This window comes from Cetorhinus maximus, chromosome 9 (assembly GCF_964194155.1).
Source record: "Cetorhinus maximus chromosome 9, sCetMax3.hap1.1, whole genome shotgun sequence".
NCBI classification, from domain to species: Eukaryota; Metazoa; Chordata; class Chondrichthyes; order Lamniformes; family Cetorhinidae; genus Cetorhinus; species Cetorhinus maximus.
The window spans coordinates 12,364,633-12,388,871 of NC_135887.1; the positions used below are offsets into that span (position 1 = coordinate 12,364,633).

Consider the following 24,239-nt stretch of genomic DNA (forward strand, 5'->3'; position numbering starts at 1 on the left):
GAAACAATCATGGTCACTAGAGAAAAAGTCCTAGGAAAACTGATGCGAGTAAAAGCTGAATGATGGCCTGCATCCAAGGGACCTTGAAGTAGCTGCAGAGATGAAGGATGCATTGGTTGTAATCTTCCAAATTCCTTACTTTCTGGAAAGGTCCCAGCTGATTGGAAAAGCACAAATTTAACTTTTCAAGAAAGTAGGGACAGAAAGCAGGAAACTACAGGCTAGTTAGTCGACCATCTCTCATTTGAAAAATGGTGGAATCCATTATTAAGGAGATAGTGGGAGGACATTTAGAAAACCATAATACAATCCGACAGAGCCAACATGACTTTGTGAAAGGGAAATCATGTTTGACAAGTTTATTAGAGTTCTTTGAGGAAAAAAGGGGTGGATAAAGGGGTACCAGTAGATGTAGTGTATTTGAATTTCCGAAAAGCATTTGATAAGGTGCCACATAAAAGATTACTGCACAAGATAAGAGCTCATGGTATTGGGGGTGATATATTAGCATGGTTAAGAGCATTGGTGAACAAACAGGAAACGGAGAGTTGGGATAACTGGATCATTTTCAGGTTGACTGAAAATGCTCTCAGTACCTTTGTCCTCCTCACTAATCTCCACATCTCCAGGTGGGCCTTCAAGTGGGCTAGGTGGGGCTGGCAACTGGAGCACAGCAGTAGTCTATTCCAGCAACCTCTGTGCCACCAGTGCATATGTCCTGTAAGGGAGTGCAGCCCCTCATGTATTCCTTGGATGTCAGTGCTCATGTTCTGAGCAGACTGTTCCTGGCCACTGATTGAACCTTGTGCCCTTTGCAGGCAGTTACGCTGCTCTTGCATCCACTCCGAGTGCTGCTGCATGTGTCTCTCCATGAGATTGGCTGTTCTTTCATGTTGGATCTCATGCACATGAGCCCCCGAGATAAGGTGGAGCTCATCACCGCCATGGACTCCTCCACTCTCAGTTTCTGTGTGTGCTTGCATTGCTTCAGGGAACTCTGCCAGATGTCCATACATCTGCTGCTGATGGTCCAAATACATTGCTCCAAAAGGTGACTCCTGAGGCCCTACCTCCTTGCCCACTGGAATATCATCATGACTTTTCTCCCTCCTCCAAGGGGGAACTGTCCACAAATATCCCTGACTCAGACACCTCCTCCTGCACTCTGGTTTTGTGCCCTTCACCTGCTGCCACTGACCCTATATGCACACAACAACCCTCTGATGTGCTAGTATCTGTGATGGCACAGATTGGGCTAGTCAGAAGTGTTGCTGCTTCCTCAGACAACTCTTTCTCATCCTGATGTCTGAGCGGTGAGGTGGCCCAGGGGGAGCAGTGTGAGCAAGTGGCGCTGGGCCCTTTGTGAGACACAAAAGTATGTAATGAGATGTAGCCCATCACATTGTGAGAGCACGCTGTGATACACATCATCGCCTTCAGCCCTAATCGTGCTACCCTTTTCATGCAACCCAATATTAGCACTCCTTCTGATGCCAACTTCACCTTCTGCTCAGTTAACTAACATTACCAACATGTTCTAAAACGTCTCTAGCACCTGCTACGGGTTATTCTCCATCCCCGACAACCAGCTGGACAGACACCCTGGCTACCTCCATGGCTGTCTCCTGCATGTTCCTTATCACCCATAGCCTCGCAGCCCCACCCTCAGCCTGGGACATCTTCCTGGCATTATGGGCCCTTTTATCCTGCAGATAAAAAAGAGTAGTGTTAGCTGAATATATAGTGCTGCCAGAGACATATGTCTTGAATGTGGCAGTGCATCACAGTGGACATTCACATCTCCACTGAGTGCACCTGCAGGAGTGGCTTGGACATGCCTCTCTTATAGCAGGCAGGCTGTATGTGCCAGGTCTTCCACCCTAAGTACAACATTCAGATGTGAACCATCAGTTAGACCTCTCTGTGCTTGTGCCGAACAACTCACATTGTCAGAGTGCAGCAGGTCATGGAACCGCTTCCTAAATTGAACCCATGACCTTCCATGGTCCCCTGCGCTCAGTGGAGGCCATGCCCTCTTGGTTGCTGTGGATGGGTTCTGGCAACCAATGGGCAGAATATGGAGTACTGTATCTGGACCTCCTCCACCAGGACCTGGAGGTTCTGGTCGCTGAAGCATGGCACGGCCCTTTCTGCTCCTTTCCTACTTTCCCTTTTGTGAAACATTCTGGCATGAGAAATGGACAAAGAAAAGGCACGTAAGGCTTCCAGATTCGAATGGGGTCTCTCACATGTCTGCTTACATACACCATCCACATTCTTTATCTCATCAGTGCCTAATGTTGAGAGGATAGAGTGGGAAGGTGGGGGGGTGGGATGTGGTGGGGTGGCGGCAATGGGCCTGGATGAATGCGGCCTTTTGTTCCTGTCGCTTCCAGATGGCATGCAGTGCTCCCGAGCACTAACTGGCCTGCTGGCCCGCTCCTTCTGGGTCACACTGTTGTGCCATGACAGTGTGCAGCTATGAGGGTCCTGGTCAAGGCTCAATTGCATGACCGCACCCTGAAAGATGGGTAGAAAGAGGGTATGTGGAAGGGCAAAGAATTGTGGCAAATGTGGTGCCAATCTTCTGAGGCATTGTACTAACCTGAGTCAGTACAGAATATTGTGAGCAGTTGACAGTGCCAAGATGCTGCCAACTCTATAATTGTGTCTTGTGAAGCTTTACCAGCCTTAACTTGGTAGAGTGTGCTCCTTCATTATGATGTGAATAGGCAGCAACAGTGACTATATTTTCCTAAGGTAAGCCAATGATGGGTCATCTCTTCCAGTGTCAGCAACTAGTTGGGCAACCATTACGATTAGGACTGACTGTTGACTGACATCCCCTCAAAATGACAGCAGCACCTCCATCCACTTCCTACCTCACAGCAGGAACTCCTTACCAGCCCACCTTTTAAACCCCGACTGAGTTGCGTAACCTATGCTGGGCCCGCCTTCGCATCTCCACAACTCCTAGGATTTGTGGGCTCCCTCCATCACCCCCAACCCCGGAGTGAAAATCGGACCATTTGGGAAAGATTCTCCCAACTTGTGTTTGTGGAGTTTGGAATTTTCCTTAATCTGCACACCCGACTCGGGAGTGAAATTACGGCACAAAGAGTCTGCAGAGGTTCTACAGCTAGGTTAAATGAGTAAGCAAAAATTTGGCTGATGGAGTATAATGTGGAAAAATGTGATATTGTCCACTTTGGCTGGAAAAATGGAAACAGAATAGAAAAGCAGAATATTATTTAAATGGAGAGAAACTGCAGGATGCTGTGGTACAGAGTGATCTTAGTGCCCTTGTACGTGAATCACAAAAAGTTAGCATGCAGGTGCAGCAAGTAATTAGGAAGGCAAATTAAATATTGGCGTTTATTGCAAGGGAGATGGAGTATAAAAGTAGGGAAGTCTTGCTAGAGTATTGGTGAGACCTACAAATTTGGTCTCTTTACTTAAGGATGGATAGACTTGCATTGGAAACAGTTCAGAGAAGGTTCGCTAGGCTGATTTCTGGGATGAAGGAGTTGTTTTGTGAGAAAAGGTTGAGCAAATTGGGCCTATACTCATTGGAACATTAGAAGCATGAAAAGTGAGTTTATTAAAACATATAAGATTTTGAGGGGGCTTGACAAGGTAGATGCTAAGAGGATGTTGCCCCTCGTGGGAATCTAGAACTAGGAGGCACCGTTTAAAAATAAGGTGTCCACCATTTAAGACGGAGATGAAGAGGAATTTCTTCTCCTAGAGGGTTGTTATAAAGAACAGTAGAGGCTGGGCAATTTGAATATATTCAAGGCTGAGTTAGAGTTTTGATCTACAAGGGAGTCAAGGGGGTCAGGCAGGAAAGTGGAGTCAAGGCCACAATCAGATCAACCATAACCTTTTGAATGGTGGAGCAGGCTCGATGGTCTGATTGCCATACTCCTGCTACTATTTCTTCTGATCTTACTCAAAACCACCCTCTGTTTCATCATGCTTTTGTTCAACTTAACCTTTCTTTCTCCTCCCTGTAAAGCATGCAGAGGTGCTTCTCGGTACGTGAGGATCTCTTTTGTTTTACGGGATGTGGGCGTTGCTGGCTAAGCCAGCATTTATTGCCTATCCCTAATTGCCCTTGGGCAGCTCACCGCCCCCCTTCTCGAGGGCAATTAGGGCTGGGCAATAAATGCTGGCCTCGCCAGCGATGCCCACATCCTGTAAATAAATTTTAAAAAATGTTTGGGGTTATTTTACACACCAAGGAAGACCGAAAGGTTTCTCAAACTAACATATATGAATGATTCTGCCATGAACAGTATATGCCCAATAAAGAGAAAGCATTTTTTGAAAAAAATCAACAGCGGTAGAGGCTCTCACCAGGTAGGACTGGTATTTTTAATGTGATGGAACTCCAGTCGACTGTTGCTACATCACTGCAGTACTATTCAAGAAAGGAAGGAGAGAGAAAACAGGGAACTACAGGTCAGTTAGCCTGACACCAGTGGTCAGGAATCTATTATTAAAGAAGTCTAAACAATGCACTTAGAAAATCATAGTATGGTCAAACACAAGCAACAAGGTTTTACAAAGGCAAATTATGTTGCCCAAATTTATTGGCGTTTCTTGAGGACGTAAGTAATAGGGTAGATGAAGGGGTGGCAGTAGATGTAATATACCTGGATATTTACGAGGCTTTTTGATAAGAAAAGTTAAGCAAAAGGTTAATATGCAAGTTCATGGAGTTGGGAGTAATCTATTAGTATGGATGAAGGATTGATTAAAGGACACAGGAAGCAGAGAGTAGGGATAAATGGGGCATTCTCAAGTTGGCAGGCTGTAACTCGTGGAGTGCGGCAAGGATCAATACTGGGGCCTCAGCTATTTACAATCTATATTAATGACTTTGACAAAGAGACAGAGAGTATTGTATCTAAGCTCGCTGATGAGACAAAGCTAGGTTTGAAGAGGACACAAAGAAAGAGATATAGACAGGGAGGTGAGTGGACAACAAGTTTAACCAGCAAGTTAACCAGGAGTCCAAATGAAGGGAAAAATTGGCTGCATTGTAGAATTGATTACCAAGTTGACAAAAGATGCATATTCTGTGGCACCTCTGATGACCCAGTGAGGAATGTGATGTGATATTAAACTAGGAAAGTCCTGAGTTCAATCCATGCTCTTTGCTGAGTTAGTTGGGAGGCAGCACAGTTGTACTTGGTAAGTCTGGGGTAGAGAAGAGGTAATAATGAGAAACAATTTCCACTCCTTACCACTGTTCAGTGACCCTCACTGGGTCATAGGATAAGAATAGGATGTCTCAGCTTTATGATAGCCCCTCTCCACAGTTAGACAGTCTGCTGATACTGCCTGCCTAGGCTTGTATATCAAGAGTAGTCACTTGAGCAAGTGACTGAATGATGGCTGACACCCATTTGCCTGCATGTTCAGGAGAAATGACGTCACGATCTATATATTATTGCAGAGATGTTCTTTGTCTAAGTGCTGTCAGTTTTCTCTGGAAGGATAAAATATAGCTCACTCCCCAAAGGAAAATCCTGGTCTTTCGGAATGTAGCCGGAATACCGATTTATTTTCAGTCAGATATCTAATTCCACTACTTATGAATGAGTTAAATTCAAGAACTACCATCCCGTTCTGAGGATGTGTGCTTGTTAAATGAATGATGTCTGTCTTTGTGACTACCCTAATATTATAAAAAGCCTTTCTTGTTGTTAAGATAATAAAGTGCCATTTGGTGGAATGTGAAAACTCCTATTGACATACAACATTGTGGCCAAGTGTGATGACTGAGGAGAAGAACGTTAATGACACAATGTAATGTCACTTGCGCTGTGGAGTGGCACCAAAGCATCCCTGAGTGTAGAAATGTTATGTAGAAAATGAGCTTTGTGTAAATGCAAGGCAAAACTAATAGTAGTTGCTATGGATGTGTGGGGGGAATTATTGGAACCACTTTCTAGAAGTAAAGATGGCCATGAAAATCTAAAGGAAGTTCTAAGAATTTAAAAGATCATTGTGATAGATTGAAGCAGGGCTTGTGTGCAGCAACTCTAAACTTATAATTTCTGTATATAAAGAGCATTTCGATTCTCTCTCAATGGTGGCCATTGTAGCTTAAGGGTCACAGAAGTTTTTTTGTGAAAACAATGCCAAGGAGTGTTATTGTAACCTGGAAAGCATTATGTTTTCTTCTGGATATGCATGGATTGTAGACAGTAAAGAAATAATCGTTTCTTTTTCCAAAACACTGCTCTTTTTTTAAAAAAAGAGAAAGCTATGAGGTTTTTCAGTCATCTGAAGATCAGATTTTAAACAGCCTGCTGAGTTGTAATTTGATCTTAAAATATTTATCTCATTGACTTCAGCAGCAATCTTTGAAAAAATGTGTGTTCCTATGGTAGAGGTTCAATGAACTGATTAAAAAAAAACCTGGATCAACCTGATTACTGCCAGTCTCTGTGGGGAGGGGCAGTGTTAATTTTGATGGTAACTTTGACATCAAGAGACACACACACACACACACACACACACCATGATTCTGTCTGTACCTACATATGAGCACTGGCCAAAATATAGCTTGTCGGCACAATCGCAAAATGTATGGTTTGCCTGGTGTGCCCAGGTTATAAGATGACCAGTTGCACCGCACAAAGCTAAATATGGGAGAACGGCATAGTTAATTCTCCCACAATCTGGGCTGTCATATAAAAGCAACCTTGAGGACACAAATACAAAAATTGACCAATGTCAAACATAATGAGATTAGAGGGAATTTCTCATTCTTTCCCTCTGCCTCTCCCAAATTGTTCTAAATAAGGCAAGTAATATTGTATTGAAAAATAGCTTGCAAAGTAAACTACATAAATTCATAGTAATAAACAGAATGGAGGATAAGTAAAGATGAAGGTATATGAACAAGCAGAGAAATACAATGGTTCCTGAGCTGCTGGGACCACAGAAATATTATACCAAATGTGGTATCTGGGTGTGTTGAATGCATAATATAGGATGTAAGATAAGATAGTTGTCCTTGTGTTATAATTAACTGTTTTTGGAGAAGATGGGTGAAACTTCGCTCAGATTTAAATTTGGTAAGGTTCATGAGGGAAGATTTATATGGACTGTTGAAGGAATGGTCTTGAGCTAAAAATGGTCATAACTTGTCACTTGATTTCCTATGTTTGATGCAACACACCTTTATTGCTGGTGATTTCTTTGTTTCTTTCTGATGCCCTACAGTTGAATGGAGTATATAAATGAGGGGTAATATTCTACAAGGAAATATCCACAGCACTGGCATTCTGCTACAGTAGGCTGACAGGAAATAACTGGAGCCTTTATAGTTTCACAAAGGAGTGAGCTGAGGCTGTGAGGAGCCAGTGGCTTCATCAGGCAACAGCTTCATTGGCAGTGCAAAGAGGCAGACTGAAGAGTGGGAATAGAACTGAAGTGGAACCAATCTTGGTTTCATTCCAGCAAATAATGAGCAGGAGATTGGAAGGATCACAAACTGGAGCAATTCAACACATAGCTGGCAGCAATTGTATTTTGGCAGTTAAAACATGTGCAGATCAGATCTGCATTGAGCTGTTCACTGTAATGATGTCCATCAGCAACAGAAATGACACGATTCATTGTCAGCGTGAGGCTCAAATTGTGATTAAAACAAGATATAAAATATTATATGTTTAACCTGCAGATTTGCAAATGCATGGTTGTTGGAAAAGTTAAAATTCATAATTGCTTCAAAATTCCTCCATATTTCAATGCAAAATCACCTAAGGTCCATTTTTTTTTTTGCTGTCAAAATTTCCAACCACAAGAAGTTTAGGCTGAATGTTTTCTTTTTTTTAAAAGACTCCCTCTCACCTGTTGTGGCTGCTGCACGTTTTGTTTTCAGATGATTTTGCTAAAGTCATATTACTTGCTTTTCATTTAAGATATCGTAGAGGCCAGATTAAATTATATTTTTATTTAATTTAATTGAAGCAATATTTTTTTGACTGAAAGTGTGAGAGAAGCATTCCGGGAATGCATGTTTTGAACCAAAAATTCTAAACTGAGTGCGTTGCAACCGTGACCTATTAGTGACACGTCTTTTGAAGTTGGATTCGGAAACCATCAAGAGTAATGTCCACCTTTTCAGTTTGGTCTATTGTAGATTATGTTTTTGCTGTGAATAAGAACCAGATGGTGGTGGTTGACATATCGAGTGTTTGTCACTAATACCATTACTTTTGGAATGGATATGTGGAAATTATAGGTTAAAGGTGAAGAGGAGTTCAACTGTTGCCCCAGAAACTCTTGAACCAGACATTTCATCTCTTGTGAGGACAAATTAACATTGAAGTGATTATTAGGAAATTAAAATGCGACATTTGAAACTTTTGTGTATTTTTAAACCCTTTAAAGCAAATCAACTATTTTGGTGTAGAGGGCTGGTAAATCCTTCTTGTATTAGTTCTGTCAAGAGAAGGGTGTGTTAGTCACCATGTGCAGCATGTCTCAGTCAATCTGTGATAAATTAGTCTGAGTTGCTGCAAGAGAGTATAGCTACAAATCCCTGCATACAGAAGAGCATTGTGGCAAATCCCTGTGGGAAATGCAAATCATTGTAGAGTTCAATGGGGCCAATCTTCCCAGGGAAATCCAATAGACTGGTGAGCAGGGATAATCCTCCCTTGAAGTCGATATCTCCATCCTCAAGCTTTCTGGGCCGAGGTGACCATGTACTCCAGCGTTCATCAAACGCATACAATGCCTCTATTGGTGAAGTTGCAAAACTGTAAGTTAGAAATCTTAAAATGAATGGTATGCTCTGCCTTCTTGATGTCAGCTATTGTAGGGTGTTGGTTACAGTTTGGTAGGTCTGTAGAAGTCTTCATAGTCATACATAGATTAACTGTAAGTCTTTATTGACTCATAACTACTTACAAATATATAGTCAAGGGTACAAGCTAGGAGCTTGTACTCCATACTTGCTGGTACACATGTCTCTGTCCAACACTAGACTGACCCTGGGTGCAGGTCATGTGCTCTCTTAAGTCATTGTGTGTGCGTATTGTATTCAGTCCCACATTAGCCCTATATGTGCCAGACCCTTATGCTATATCTCCCCCCAAGTGTTTATCCAATGTATTTAAAGTGATTATAGTTTACCTTTTGTCTTATATTGTTACTACTGTCATACATTTACATTGTCATTACTACATTATCACTACTCCATCTTCCCCCTTCAAGCCCTTGAATTCAAAGGTTCAGGTGGTCTGGAGGCCTTGTAACCCTTCCATATCTTGTTCGCACTACTATCGGAGAAGTGGTCAGCTTTGTCGCTGCTGGTTCTTCCTGTAGGTTTGGAGATTGTTCTGGCATCTGGGTATGTTTTCATCCTTTTCTTCCATTCTTTTGGTCGGTTCAACTGTTGTGCTGATCGGTGGTTGCTACCCAAACTCGTTTCTTGCAGGGTAGATGAACATTGTGCTCGTCTCCTTGTCGTTTCTTTCACTTCTTCGGTTGTCACGTGGGTTGTGGCAATGTCGTCTGTGGCGGAGTATGAGCATTCCTGTGACTAGAATGAGGTTTAGTGGTACCCTCACCTCTGCATTTCACTGTCGGCAATAGATGGCTGCTACCAGGTTCCAGCACCTTTTGTGGATTTGGCAAGCTGGCTGGGATTTGCAGCGTTTGTTCAGTGGTTGCAGTGTTGACCCGTTGAACCATCATCTGAGCCAGAGGTTGAGGCGTATTGGACTGCTGGTCGCTCTCTTTTACATCCTTCACTGGATGGTCTGACCATTGAAGATTTTCCGGCAGCTGTAACGAGGATGGACAAACCTGCTCCACAAAGAGAGAAGGCTGTTCAGAGCTGAAGCCCCAGTTATGTTACTTTTTTTTTTGTTTGAGTATGTGGGAACTTGCAGCTCTGTATGATTAATGACAGTGGTTGTCTAGACATTTACTATTTTGAGGAGATCCAGGGCTACGCAGGAATCTCTGCTCAAGAGAGAGAAAAGCGGGTTATTGATGATGAACATCAGCTCAAAGATTTGTTTCCCACCATACCTTAGTGGTTCCAGAATCTTGCCTATAACTGGAAGTTGGATTCCTTTGGGCCCGCAAAGTGGTGTATCTGTTATTCAAAGCCAGTGGTCTTTTAGTCATGGTTCTTTGTCCAACAGGGCTGTTACGCAGGCTTCAGTGTCTAATTTAACATTTGTTAAATGGCCATTGACTGAAATGTCCACATTCCAAAATGAGAAATCAAGACCTTTGGCTTCACCCGAGAAGCATGGCTGTATTTCTTCCAGGCTTGCAGTCTTGACTCAGTGGATAATCTTTGGGCTTTCTGTGCATTTCAGAGTTTTTGCCTTGCACAGTTTGCTGTAGTGTCCAATCCTGTTGCACTGAAAGCATTGGGCTGAAATTGCAGGACATTGATCTCGCCCATTGGGGGTGCTTTGTTCCGCAGCGTTGGCATTGTTGCTTTGCTGGTTGGTTCAGGTATTGCTTTTCTTGGCCTGGAGTGTCCCTGTGTCTGTTGTTGCTTAGCTAGCTGTATTATGGATTGGCCTCTGCACCACAGTTTATTTTCTCCCCTTAAAATTGTTCTCTGCTGCTCACAGACTTCTGACTGCCTAACTATCTGGATTGCCTTTTTCAGGGTTAGCGCTTCCTTTGCTTACATGAGATCAGAGAGTGCATCATCTGCTATTCCTACCACTGATATGTATTTGCAACCTTCTGCCATCCTGTACAGATCATTGATGAATGAATTGATGGGCTCTCCAGGTGTTGGACTCACTTGTTAAATTTAGCTCATTCGAGTATTTTTTGCTTCTTAGATTAAAATAATCATTGAAAGATTTTAGTACTACTTCAAATTTAGTAGATGATTCATTGATTCCCTGTCTTATGATAATATCATCCACAATCAGGCCTACGAGTAAAGCAGTGTGTTAACCTGCTCTGCTTCTGACTTTTTGTCTGAACCTGAAGTGATGCTGTATCTTAGGAAACTTTTCCTCCGAAGTCCCCAATTGTGTGACTGATCTGGGCCTTGGATTAGTTTGAATTGATTTGGAAGTGTGGAATTCTTATCCATGGCTACATTTTTAAGTGTAGGTTCTGCTTTAAGAGCTTTCTGAATTTCAAAATGGTGTCCCCGTTCGCCTGGAGACAGAGGGATTTCCCAAGCTTGCTGGTTTTGGCAGGCTCTGCAAGTTCCACAAGCTGCCACCATGTTGTAGGATATTGGTTACAGTTTGGTAGCTTTGAAGAAGTCTTTGTAGTCATACATAGATTAACTGTAAGTCTTTATTGACTCTTAGAACTATTTACAAATATACAGTAAAGGGTAAAAGCTGGGAGCTGTCTCCATGCTTGCTGGTACGCATGGCTCTGCCCAACGCTAGACTGACCCTGGCTGCAGGTCATCACTGTGTAGGCAGTACTGTATTCAGTCCCACATTAACCCTATATGTGGCAGATCCTTATACTACATCAACAAATATATGACTGACAAACTTCAGTAAGAAAAAGAAAGGCTTTCATTTATGTAGTGCCTTTCACAAACTCAGTATGTCTAGAAGTGCTTTACAACCAACAGAGTACTTTTGAGGTGTAGTTATTGTGGGAAACACGGAAGCCAAATTGGCAATCAAGTTCCCACAAACAGCATGATGTTAATGATTCCATAAGCTGTTTTAGTGGCGGATGAATAATAAGTGACAAAATAGGTGATAGTTATTCGCTGATTCTTTCCTCAGGGCAATGCCTTGATCAATCAGAATCAAGCTGTCTGGTTTAAATTTGAAACAATGATTGGCAGTTAACTGTCAGTCATCATCAACTGTGCATTCTCCATGGCAACACCTCTACTAATCAGTCCACTTGTCAACCATTCAGTTTTCTCTTCTCATACAGTATAATTTGTTGTTCCCTTTACATTTGCTATTCTTGTGAATTGCCCTGGTGAGTGCAAATGAAAAGCTTGACCAAAAAAATGTATTTTTTCAGCAATACTTAGTGGTGTTGGTTGAAGGTTAAATAATAGTCAGGGCCCCTGAGAGAACTCTCTTTGAAAGAGTGCTGTGGGATTTTGCATGTGCATCTGAGTGGGTAGACGGGCCCTAGTTTTAGCATTTCATCCAAAGAACGCCTTTAATATGTTGGATGTCAGCCTTGATTTGATGTTCAAGTCTCTAAAATGGCACTTGAACTCTCAACCCTTGTGATTCAAAGGCAAGAGTGCACTCCAATGAGCCATAGCTGACACTTCATAGCCAAGCTTCACTTGTCACTATCCTATGTCTGCATACTTGCGCTTATAGTTATACCTAGTGGATAGTGATCGTGAAACAGGATTTTTGCACTCATCCCGTACCTATGCCCAGTTCCTGGGAGCAATTGTACTGTAATGCCAGCTGACCTCAGCTAACTGGGCATGTACTGACATTTTAACATGAGACTTCTTGTATCGTATGGCACAGTTCTGCATTGGGCAGTAAATTTACAAATCAAACAATCAGGTAATATAATTAAAGGTTTGATATATTGTGATCTTGGCCAAATGATTGAATTAAGTATTCAACATGAGGAATATCCAGTGTCCTGAAGCATGTACAAGAGCATGTCTGTAGTGTTTTGTCCAAAGACCACCTACTGCCTGTAACCCTAGCATTTAGTTTGAGCTTTCTCATGAAAGACAGATGCTAATTTTAAATGTTGTATACAAGGATTAAAACTTCATGAAACCTTTCAGTTGTAAGGTTGTGATAAACCACCTAACTGGAAAACAATATGTTTTTAAAGTATCTAATTTGGAAATAAGAAAACTGCTGAGTTAAATTACCAGTTTGCACAATAGTATAACAGGAGTAAAATAATGGCAAGCTACTTAAATAAAGTTAATGCTGACAAGATGGATGCAACTCTTTCAACACATCTCTTAACACCCTGTTACTTGTCGCTAGTGATTCTTGTAAACGCCAGAGCCCCACAGAAGCGTCTGGTTAACATGGAGCATTTTTAGAAACAGTGTAATTAAATTGACCATTGTTGAAATATTCTCTAATTTTTAAAATGCTTCATTCTAAAATGCAGTTGCTATGTGAAAGTATTAATCTGCCCAAGTGTTGTATTACCACAGTGCCTGGTGTTTTGCTCAGGGGTACTTAAGGAAAATTTGAGGAGAATAGCTGTAGTTGTATCTGCTGACTGACAAAGGTGTCCAACGTAGGGAGACCACAGAGGACGAGGGAGGGTGAAAAAGTACTCCTTTTATACAAGACATTTATAATACAGTGGTGTGAATATTTTGTGGTACGAAAATGTAGTCCATCTGAATTATTTGTAATGCACTAGAATTTTGATTACAAATTGAAATTAGAAAATATAATTTGGATTTCCAGTCTCTGAGCTTTCTACATAAATCTTAATTTTGAAAAATGAAGATAGCCAATTTTCTCCAACATCCTCCCCATCAAGAAGAGAATTGTACTGATTTTTGCAGGGTAACCTGGTATGACTGCAGGAAACTCCATTCTCCTTGTGATTGATGTAAAGGTCCTGTTCACATCAGGCCTGGAAGTTACAAGATCTACCTACAGGATAGATGTCATTGTGATCACATCATACCAACTTACTGATGGCTCTTATTGCCTGTAAAAGCCAGGACACCGAGTAGTAAAGCAAGTTAAAACACTGATTTCATTGCTGGCAGTAGAATTTAATTCAGCTAAATTGACAGGGTGAAAGTCTCCTTTTTCTGCAAGATGCATCATGATATGACTTTAGTTGAGCTTAATGGGTACATGTGCACAGCCCAAAACTGCTAATAATTCTGCACAGTTTGGCAACAGATTAACAGTCTCATTCAGAGAAACCGCAGATGACTAGAAATATAAGTGGCGCAGTATGATATCCTTTTCTGAATTTAGGTTTCGGCTATGTGATGGAATTATGGAGCACTTTACCCTGCATCCGACATATGCTATACCTCAACATGAATGTATGTTGGGCACACGTGGTACGTAATATCCGCCTTGAGCACAAAAAAAAATCACAAAGATATATTAAAAATAGCACTGAACAGTTCAGAGCAGAGATTGGTCCGACTGGTTCATCGTTGGGTACCACGGTTGTAGAAGTGGCTTCCTACAGTCAGAAGTCAATGGTGCATCTTAACGTCGGAAAATCAGTATTGGTTTGCATCTAAATCTAAGGAACCCTGGAATCAAAGTTCACTGAGTCTCCGCAGTACATACAGTTTTTACTTATCAAGAAGCTGTGTGCCTTCTTCATAAATTTCACAATTAACTAAAGCCAAATGTGTTCTGGTAGCTTGTTGTATCTGAACTTCAAAAAACTTGATCTGTGTAGTTTTTTTAAAAAGTAAAGGTTTGTATTTCTTCCTATTATCTCGAAGAACAAATATACAAATTTGACTTTATTTTCAACTAAGGTACAAGTAGCCAATGCAAACGAAATTGTGATGTGTCTTCTGAATCTGATACTCTTGACGGCTGCACGTTGGCTTTTATTTTCAGTGCAGGTTCCAATTCATAAATTAGGATAACAGGGAGTGGGTCTGTTTTTGTAGTACAAGGTTACTGAAATTTCCTTTGATTTATATTTCTTTGAAATCTCACGCAGTTTGTGAGGAGGCTGCCTGTTGGAGTCAATTATGTTAGCTTCATTGATTTTTTTCTTTTTGGAAAGAGGGAGGAGCAGCAGAGGAAGGGATGGAAAGAGAGAAGTAGGGCTGAGTGGCTTTCAGGTCAGTTGCTTCAAGGCTGGCAACTTGCTCTTTGCTCACTGGTGACACCTTATCCCTTACCAAAGCCTTGCTGCCTGGCTACACTTTATACTTCCTGCCCATCTAAATCATCACAGTGACAGTGTAGGAAATGGCAAGAGCAGTAAAGCGGAGACATTTGTTGGGGAGTGGGGTTGAAATCGGATTTTGGTTGGAAGAAATGTTCCATATTTAGACTTGCAAAAAAAAAAATTCTTTGTCTCTAGCTATCATTCTTTTCCTGGAAAATGTGGTGTTTATAATGGCTGGCTCTTTGAAGTGCCCAGCCATTTAAAATTGGAAGTAGATTCCAAACAACATAGTGAAGAGTATGTGGCATGCAGGAACGCAAGAAATTTAATGCTTTTGGAAACCAGAAGGTCAAGAGGTTTGTACCGAGGGATCTAATATTACAGGGAGTAAGAGCAAATATATCTCGTCTTGTGAATAATTCCAGAAAAAAAAAATGGTTGTCTGCGTGTTTCTTAATACCCAGATGCACATTAAGAACAGAAGGGATTGCTTTATTTTTGTGCTGCAGTCAGAAGTGGGAGCGTGATAGTCAGACATTCTTAGGTGTTGGTTATGGCTTGTGGCTGTCTCGCTCCTTTACCTTGAGAATGTGGAAAAATCCCACTCAGTGGAATGCATTTCCTGTGCACACTGAGCAAGGCTGGGTCACTGGCTCTGTAGTGTTCACTAAGTATTTTTCCACACAGTGGAAGGAGCATTCCTTCCCCAACTGCAATTAAAGATCAAGGTTGTTATTTTTTGACCATCTTGGTGTCAAAGAAGTTTTTTTCCTTAAACTTAGTTTTTTTGACGTGTGAAAGTTTGTGCAGATAACTTTTGAGTTAAAGCAACATACTGTAAGTGCGTTATTGAAAAAAAAATGCATTATTTGTTTTAATGGGGCAAGGTGTAAGATGGGCAACCAATCCACCCTGTCAGTTTCTCTCCAGGTGGGTTAGGTAAAAATGACCCTTCCTGAGACTACAGCGGATGCAGTTCTCAGTAGGTAGAAGTACACTTTTAAAAAAAAACTTTCCCCAATGGCTCAAAAAGCTCCTCAAATGAATAAGCTAGTCATGCATATCAAGATGTCCCCTGGTTTGACTTGCAATCTGTGCCAAGTTAGCTCTGCAGCAGGATGGTGCTGGAGATGTTAGACCTGAATGTCCCTGGGTTAAGGAGGGGAAAACTGGTTAATGTTCCTCCTCCTCCTCGCGGTTAGCCAACAATCCCTTCTGGATAGGTGCCCGTCAAACAAGTGTAGGATTTTGGGTTTAGCCATGATCCCCCCCCCCGCCTATTCATGAATGAAGAGCCTGCTAATGCTTACTGTTGGGATTCCCAGATGAACTGCAAGATGCCCAGCACCAGTCGAACCGCTCTCCTGCAATGAATGGACTCCTTTAGAAAGGAAGGGAAAAAAATCGGTGAGGAGAAAAATAATAAGCAGGAAATAGTCAGATATATTGGCAGTTTGTGTGTCGTGTCCCATTTTAGCAAAACACCTGGAGTTCCTTGAACATAAGCTGTTCTTCAGTGACGAGGAAATGATCAACAATCACAAGATCAGAACAGCTACATTTTCTTATGAGAGATTAAATAGTTGTGCAGTACAATAAATAAAGTGCACCATATATAATACGTTTTAATGAATACTATTAAGGTAACAGAGCTGCTTCATGGAGAGGAGGAGAGAGGGCGGTCGTAACACTGGAGATCGTGTATAGTACCTTGGATCTACAGCAGTCTAACCTATTGGAATATTTAAAGTTTGCTTTTAAAATGTTTTAAAATAAATAATAAGGAATGCAGTTAGTCACATCTAAGTTCCCAATTAGCAACAATGTGGTTAGTAGCTCATTGACCACCATTGTCCTAGGTTGTATTTGGTGGTGGGCGTAAGGAGTAATTTGTTGACAGTCAAAGGCTGCTATTGTAGTTGGCAGGTTGCTTCTTTTCAAACCAAAAGCTACACACATCATGTATCATGTGATTAATGTGGTTAACTTTTAAAATCTTTAAATATAAGAGTAACTAAAATTGATAGAAATGTAATTGTTTTATATTGGAGGTATACCAACACACTGTAGCAGTCCACAAGTAAATGTCCAGTTTTAAGTGATTTGAAGTGAGGGAGCGGATCCAAGATATTGAGGGGCTGAGTTATCAGTACAAGTGTTAGCAGAATTTGTCCAGTGGAATCAGAGGGCTGAGGAGGAGAGTTGACCATAAGCCTGCAGAGGTTCAACCTTGGTAACAGCTGTAAGACAGTAAGGAATGGACAGGATTGAAAGCTGGAGCTTGAAGATCCAGCCCAGCTCAATGCGGTGAATGGAGGTATCGGAGTTCTGAAGGCCAAGGGGAGCAGAGGCAGTAACCATGGGAAGCAAGTGTGTCCCATCAAAGCAAAGAGCATTCGGCAGCATCCAGAGCAGGATTGGAGCTAGGCCAGGACAGAGTGGAAAGTCTCATGTGGAGGAACAGAAACAAAGCCTGGCTGAGTCAGAAGGTCATGGACTCAGCGTGTTATCTCATCTGGCACTTCAGTGTGTTCCTAAGATGATGCAGCACTATAGATGGGGCTACGTTTTAGATGAAACATTAAGCCTAGGCCCTGTTTGCCTACTCAGGTAAATGTAAGTAGGTGTGGGAGAGCAGCTTGAGGAAAGTAACCATGATTGTTTCAGCAAAAATGGGAAATCTACTCCAATGGAATTGTTTGTTATTAGTTGGGCTTGCTTTCCTCTGATAGCCTAGAGTGATTATACTGATTGTCTAATTGACCAAGATGACAGTTCCCCTCTCCATGTCATGGTGTGGGTTTCCATGATACTGAAATATGGTGTTTTCACTAGTGTTACACTCTAACAGGATAATCAACAAACAGAAACTGAGGAAGTAGAGCGCATATAACAATCAAATAAACACACGTGCGCTTTGCTTTCTCTCTCCACATTAACAGGCAAATGTACAAAAAGGTCCTCAATTGTTCCTGTGTAGAAACAGAGCATGGGAATGTGTGTATTGAGATAAAAGTCCAACAATGGTGTCCATCACTCATTTTATAATTTAATAGTCAGGAATGCAGTTAGTCACATCTAAGTTCCCAATTAGCAACATGCGGTTGCTCACTGACCACCATTGTCCTAGGTTGTAATTGGTGGTGGGTGTAAGGAGTGATTTGTTGACAATCAAAGGCTGCTATTGTAGTTGGCAGGTTGCTTCTTTTCAAACCAAAAGCTACACACATCATGTAGCATGTGATTAATGTGGTTAACTTTTAAAATCTTTAAGTATAAGAGTAACTAAAATTGATAGAAATGTAATTGCATAAACTATAGCATATAACAACGTAACCTTTTTTCCTGTCATAACTATGCATCTTGTATTCTGTTTAGTTGGTTGCTTTGATGTGGATTCTTGTTAAGTACTCCTTCGCACTGCTGTCCTTACTCAGCATTCTTTCTGCACCTGTGGAGGCTGCTAACTCGCTCCGGGGGATGAGCAGTTTTTTGTCTGTGCCTCTGCAATGTGTGTCTCGTTTCTTGTTGCTGTGGGCTGGGTCTGTGAGAATTGGTTCAGTTTTCAAGCTTCTTTTCTCATTTATTTGCTGATCAGTCCACGCCATTTTTCCAGATTTCAAACATGCCTGCAGGATTTTAGATCACTTTTCCTGTAATGTCGCTTGCTAGCTATCCTTGCTTTTCTAATCCAAATTTATCACTTTCACCGGCACAAACTTAACTGCTGCCTGGGATCAAAACCTTCATTTGTCCACCTGGCAACAGGCAAAAACCTCTTGGTACAAATTGACACATTTTTGCATGGCTGTGGCACAGTGTATGTTATTCAACTTGCTATGTAACACAGAGGCAATGATGAAGACTGCTGCACATAAAATCTGTTGGCACTTAAGAATGCAAGGATTCCTTTGGCTGTGAAATTGCGCGCATTGTTTTTGGATTCCAACCAAGGTTACCCTATGATGGTGGTCCGAATATAACTGGAAATGGTTGTGGGGGGAATTAGAGATTCATGGTTGAATACTGCATCTATCTATTTATAATATATTACATTTCTTACATCTGCATCCACTTTCTGTGTACAACACTTATTTCCTCTTGTCACGTTTGTCTCACTTTTTGGTGTCAACTTCCTCCGTTATAAATTTCGATGCATACCTTTTTAATAAAACTATGTAAACTTTTCGTGCTGGAATTCTGCCCCCAACCCCAACCCCCACCACCCACCCACCTACCCCCAGCTCCAAACTTGATAGAGTTGTCATACCTGAGTTTTGCATCTCCAAGCTCCCCAGCTTGTACTGCAGAGGAAGTTCTATGTTCTGGTCAACTCTGGCCACTTCCCAAATGGCTATAACTTTTGCTATTTAATGATAAATTATATCAAGTTGAAATATTACGTAAAAGTAAGGACATAATGGTTGGTTTTAAAATGTAGACTGGATTATGTCAATGTGCCTTGGTCCAATTAAACCACAGCCTCTGACTCTGCTTGACCTGAAGATTGCATTTGGTTTTGACTTCCTGTGTGCAACACTATGGAAGGTGAACTAGACATATTAAAAAGAAATTGTCCCCATGTGCCTTTTGAGAGATTTGATTGCCCTTTGTTGGCCAATCACTGTATTAGTGTTGGTCTTTTCTGATATTTCAGTAATAACAGTTGAGTTCTTAGTTTCTCCTGTTTGCTCTCAACAGTTTGACTTTTGTGATTCAGACTATTCTCATATTTGGTTCTTACTTCCTCTATATTTTCGCTGACCCTGGTACATAGGGAAATTTGAGTGTGGCCAATGAACAGAAAACCTTCTTTAGTTGCAGATTCTAGTTTTATCCCGTGCTTTCAATTGATTCTCCTCTTTCCCTTAAGATGAAGCTAGAATAACACTATATTAGACTTTGACTTTTGCTTTAACCACTATATACATTTTTTGAGTAATAAAAGATTAGGAGAACGTTAACATTAACAGTACGTATCGTAATATAGTAGTAAGCTTAGCTGGTTGATATCTAGCAAAATTAGCAAATAGTTTGCCACTCAGTGCTAAAGTATGATATAGGCACTTTCCTTACATAATGTACAGAAGTTATCTGGTCTAACTATTTTTCTTCAAAGGCTACGACCATCCTCCAATTTGAATGAGCCAGCCTACAAAATACTTCTAGAAAATAACAGAAAAACAAAGTTATATAACCATTGAATGCCAAAAGAAGCTGTCAATCAAACCTAATTTGAACCAACCCCAAAAAGTGCTTCATTTCTGTCACCATAATCACATGATAATTCTTGAATCATGTGAAAGGTTAACAGGCATTCTGACCTGCTGTCGGTTTAGACTTGCAAAATATACCATTTATTCTCCAATGCTTAATTAAAAAAAAAATAACTTAGCCCATTCAGTGACCTAGGTGACCTTGGCTACACCTACCAGATCTTACTGCTGCTTTGGATAATGAAGTTGTTCCAGCTCCCAAGGTGTCCCTTTTTGAGCGGTGTCATCTTTGGAAGACATTAGGAAGAATATCCAAGGTGGTATTGGTGTAGTTAGATGATGTGGACCAGTTGGCCTATTCCTGCCCTCTACGTTCTAAGTAACTCTATAGATGAATTTGCAAAGTCTAATTGATGCATACATTGAATGAATGTCTATTTATCATCTGGCCATGTGAAGGTGCAGTTAATGTAGTTTCTTTTATCTGGCTGGGATTCAAAAGGGCAGATCTTCAACTAGCCCCTGACAAAAGCTAAAATAAGTATATTATTTTTTTCATGAACTGCTTTGTTAGAAATATGCCATTTTGAAAGTTCATTTTTGAAATATTTGGGATCATACATGTTCTTTTGAAATATCATTATCCAAAGTAGCAGGTGTCACAATATAGGCTTTTTACATGAAATCTTGTTTTGGTCCATAAACATCAAAACTTTGAATGGATGCCTCACTAATCACTATCAACACAGTGAGACTTTGTTTACATTTAGTTTCTTATCAGCAAGTTAACTTAATCCTGCATGAAAGTTTTGTGAATATGGATTCAGATCACAAGCTTGCCATTTTCTCTGGAATCCTTCAATAAACAACACATGTCTAATACTAGTGATTTAGCATTCGAGACACAACAGCACTACTTGTTGTTTGAGTGACAGCCATCTGGGTTTGAGGCCTTGTGAATGTGCTGAATTCCACAGCCAGCTGGCCTTAGCTGTTGACATTCCTGGTCACTGTTCAAAATGTGCATTTTGGGTATACTTGAGATCCTATAATAATTAACTTTCTGTTTCATAGGAAGGGAGTTAATTTTGTCAATATGTTTCCATGGACAAGTCCATTCAGCCACGAAGAGTGGAATATAATGTTGTGCCCTTAAAATATTTAGTAATATATAGTAACTGGATCCTCTCATAAAGTTTGTGTGTTTTTGTTTGGGGGGGGGTGGTAAGTACCTTTTTTAGAAGTTTTAAAACTCCTCCCCACTGACTATGGTAGTGGATATGTTTTGTGTTTTTGCAGTAAAGAGTAGCATTGTAAGATATTTCTGATTCATTTTGAATTGGGTTCCATGAATAAGCAACAGAAAAAAGGAAGAGAATTTTTTTCCAAACCTGGAAGCCACTGGAAGTCTGAATTCTGAAGTAGCGGCTGCCCGTGTTTAGACTGGAGAGGAACAGCATCCGTTTTTCACCGATCACCGTTTCAGCTTCGGTTATTTTGAAAAGGACTCTGCTCAGTGATCTTTCTGGACTCAGACACTATCGGAAGCCGGACTGTCAGTAATTAGACCACTGCAGCTAAATGTAAATAACATCAAATAAAAATTATTTCAGCTAATTAATAACAGAAATTTGAAACCGAGCCAAGGGATTTTTTTTTTTATTTGCTGCAGATTCGGTTTCAGCCAAGCAAGAGGATATTGGAAATTCAGGCAATTGCTTTTAACCCCTTGGGTGCTGAATTTCATTACCAAAACTATATTTTGAAATTGTTTTGGTTTGTACTAATGTGCCAAACTTAACAGAAACATTTCAATTCTGTTTTTCTTTCAATTCAGAAACCTACAGATATACGCCTATTTACATACATATTTATTGTGTTTGTGTCGAGTATTTGCCCAAGTCAGAGGGTCCCTGCCAGCCAGGTTTACCTCACAAACTCCACTTGAGCAGTGTTCTTGGAGACCTTACCAGTCTGGTAGGATTTGTCTGTAGAGCCCAGTCATGTAGGGTCTCAAGTGAGCATACCAGTCATTACAATTGTCATTGCATGTGTGTTTTCATCCATTGGATGCTGATCTAGCAGAACTGAACAAGGTAAATAGCTGTGGATTTTCTCCTGTAAATTCTCCACTAGCAGTTGCCTGAGTGCAAGACAAGTAGCTGTTATAGTTTCTCAGTATGGTGACCATGCCTCTTGAATTTTCTCAAAGCGTCTTCCCAATAGGATTTCCAATATTAGTGGTGCTCTGGTGGACTGGTAGTAAGCAGAGGCACTTTACTTTGTGAAGGGAAGGTTGAAGTCCTCCCTGGGTGCTTGCTTTCCTTATACGTTTCCCTGCAAGGAATCGCCTTACTTTGCTTGGCACATGTCCACTGTGATTGGATTGAGATTACATGTTTCCATTTCTTCTCTTCGCTCCTTCTGCTGCAGTTCCTAGATTAAGCAGCCTGAAACCACAAAGCTTTGTTTTTTAAGAAACAGTTTTGGTTACCAAATTGAAGCCCTAATTTCATAGTCACTGCCGGAACTTTGAAAGCTTGAACATCCATATCTACCACTAGCAGTGTTAGAGGCAAGCACCATAGCCTTTTCTGAACAAGAAAATTATTTGGTTATTTGTAACTTGGTAACATTGAGAATTTGTTTAGCAAGGAATATTGCCAGTATTGTATGCTTAAGTGCACCAATTCTCCATTCTGAGACATAATTCCAACAAGTACTTTCTTCGTATCTATAAAACACCATTATCAGATCAACTTTGTACAGGATAAGAAGGAAAAATATTGTTCAGAGATTTTTTGAAGCACTGTTTTTGTAGTAGAAAACCTGCTTTATTGTACAATACATAATATTATGATGCCTTTCAATTTTAAGTAAGTTTTGCCTTGCAAAAAATTACCTTTTGCATCACTGACTCTATTGTAATAGTCACTTGAGTTACTGTAAACTATAGTCTCTGATCTATCTGTTTGAAATGTCATTCTCTTTGTAGTCAATACCTTTTTTAAAGTTTATCATGGACAGTTGAGTTTCAAACACCACATTATTAGCAGACATCAACTTTGATAGGTACGGGTTGAAGCTGCAATATATAACGTATGAACACATAAATTAGGGGTAGGCCTCTCGGCCCCTTGAGCCTGCTCTGCCATTCAATAAGATCATGGCTGATCTGGTTGTAACCTCAACTCCACATTCCTGCCTACCCCCGATAACCTTTCACCCCCTTGCTTACCAAGAATTTATCTCCCTCAGCTTTAAAAATATTCAAAGATTCTTCTCACACCACCTTTTGAGGAAGGGAGCTCCAAAGACTGCAAAGATTGAGGATCCCTGAAGTGCTTTCTTCAAAACGTGATGGTCCATGAAATTTTAAGGAAGTGAACAACTACGTTCCCTGTTAACAACGCTCAGTCTTTACTGGATGAGGATAATGCAGGATGCTGATTGGTTAGAATGTACTACTGGGTGCACAATTGCCAGGAACAGATAGTTGGTTCTAATAATTTTGAAAAAGGAAACTTTCATTATTTGGTCTTGAATTTGGAACAATAACACCAGTGGATTCTTGATGCGGACTCAACATCTCAAATGTTTAGATCTTTTGCTATTTTCTATTATTATTTTACTGACCAAGCTCTGTTTAAGTGCATGATGAATGATTGTTAAAGCAGAGTTGGAGGAAATGCCATTGGCTCTTTTCACTTCTGGCTTGCCCCCATCTCTGTTCAATAACTGTGTCCTCAACTTTTACCATTCTTCTTGTACAGGCTTTGGAAGAAGCACAAAAAGCCATTCAGCAGCTATTTGCCAAGATTAAAGACATTAAGGACAAAGCAGAGAAATCAGAACAGATGGTATGTCTGGTGCCGAAGAGATTGTTTTGTTGTTTTAAGAATGAAATGCTCCATTAGTAGAACTAGAGTCGAATGTGAGAAACATATTTTAAGAACAGGGGAATTCAAAAAGAAGGTAATGGTGTATTTTTAAGATGGCCATCAGAAAAATCGGTTTGGAGAGGGCTTTTTTTTAAGGTGTGGAAAGAAGTCACAAGGCAAAGAGGCTTGGGAAGGGAGTTCCCGAAGATGGGGTCAAGATGGCAGAATTTGAGGAATGCCACAAGAGGGAATGCGCAGCAGCCCAAAGTCAGAGCACCATAAGATGTGAGGCGGAGGAGGTTGCAAACGTAGT

General features: G+C 40.8%; 1 protein-coding gene across 1 annotated transcript in view; it reads left to right on the forward strand.

Moving 5' to 3' along the window:
• vps53 (VPS53 subunit of GARP complex) overlaps positions 1 to 24,239 on the forward strand; it is a 250,550-nt gene that overhangs the window by 37,674 nt on the left and 188,637 nt on the right. The window contains exon 5 of the mRNA XM_078548073.1: positions 23,819 to 23,905. Within this exon, the coding sequence (XP_078404199.1) occupies positions 23,819 to 23,905 (87 nt within the window). The remainder of the gene's footprint in view (positions 1 to 23,818; positions 23,906 to 24,239) is intronic.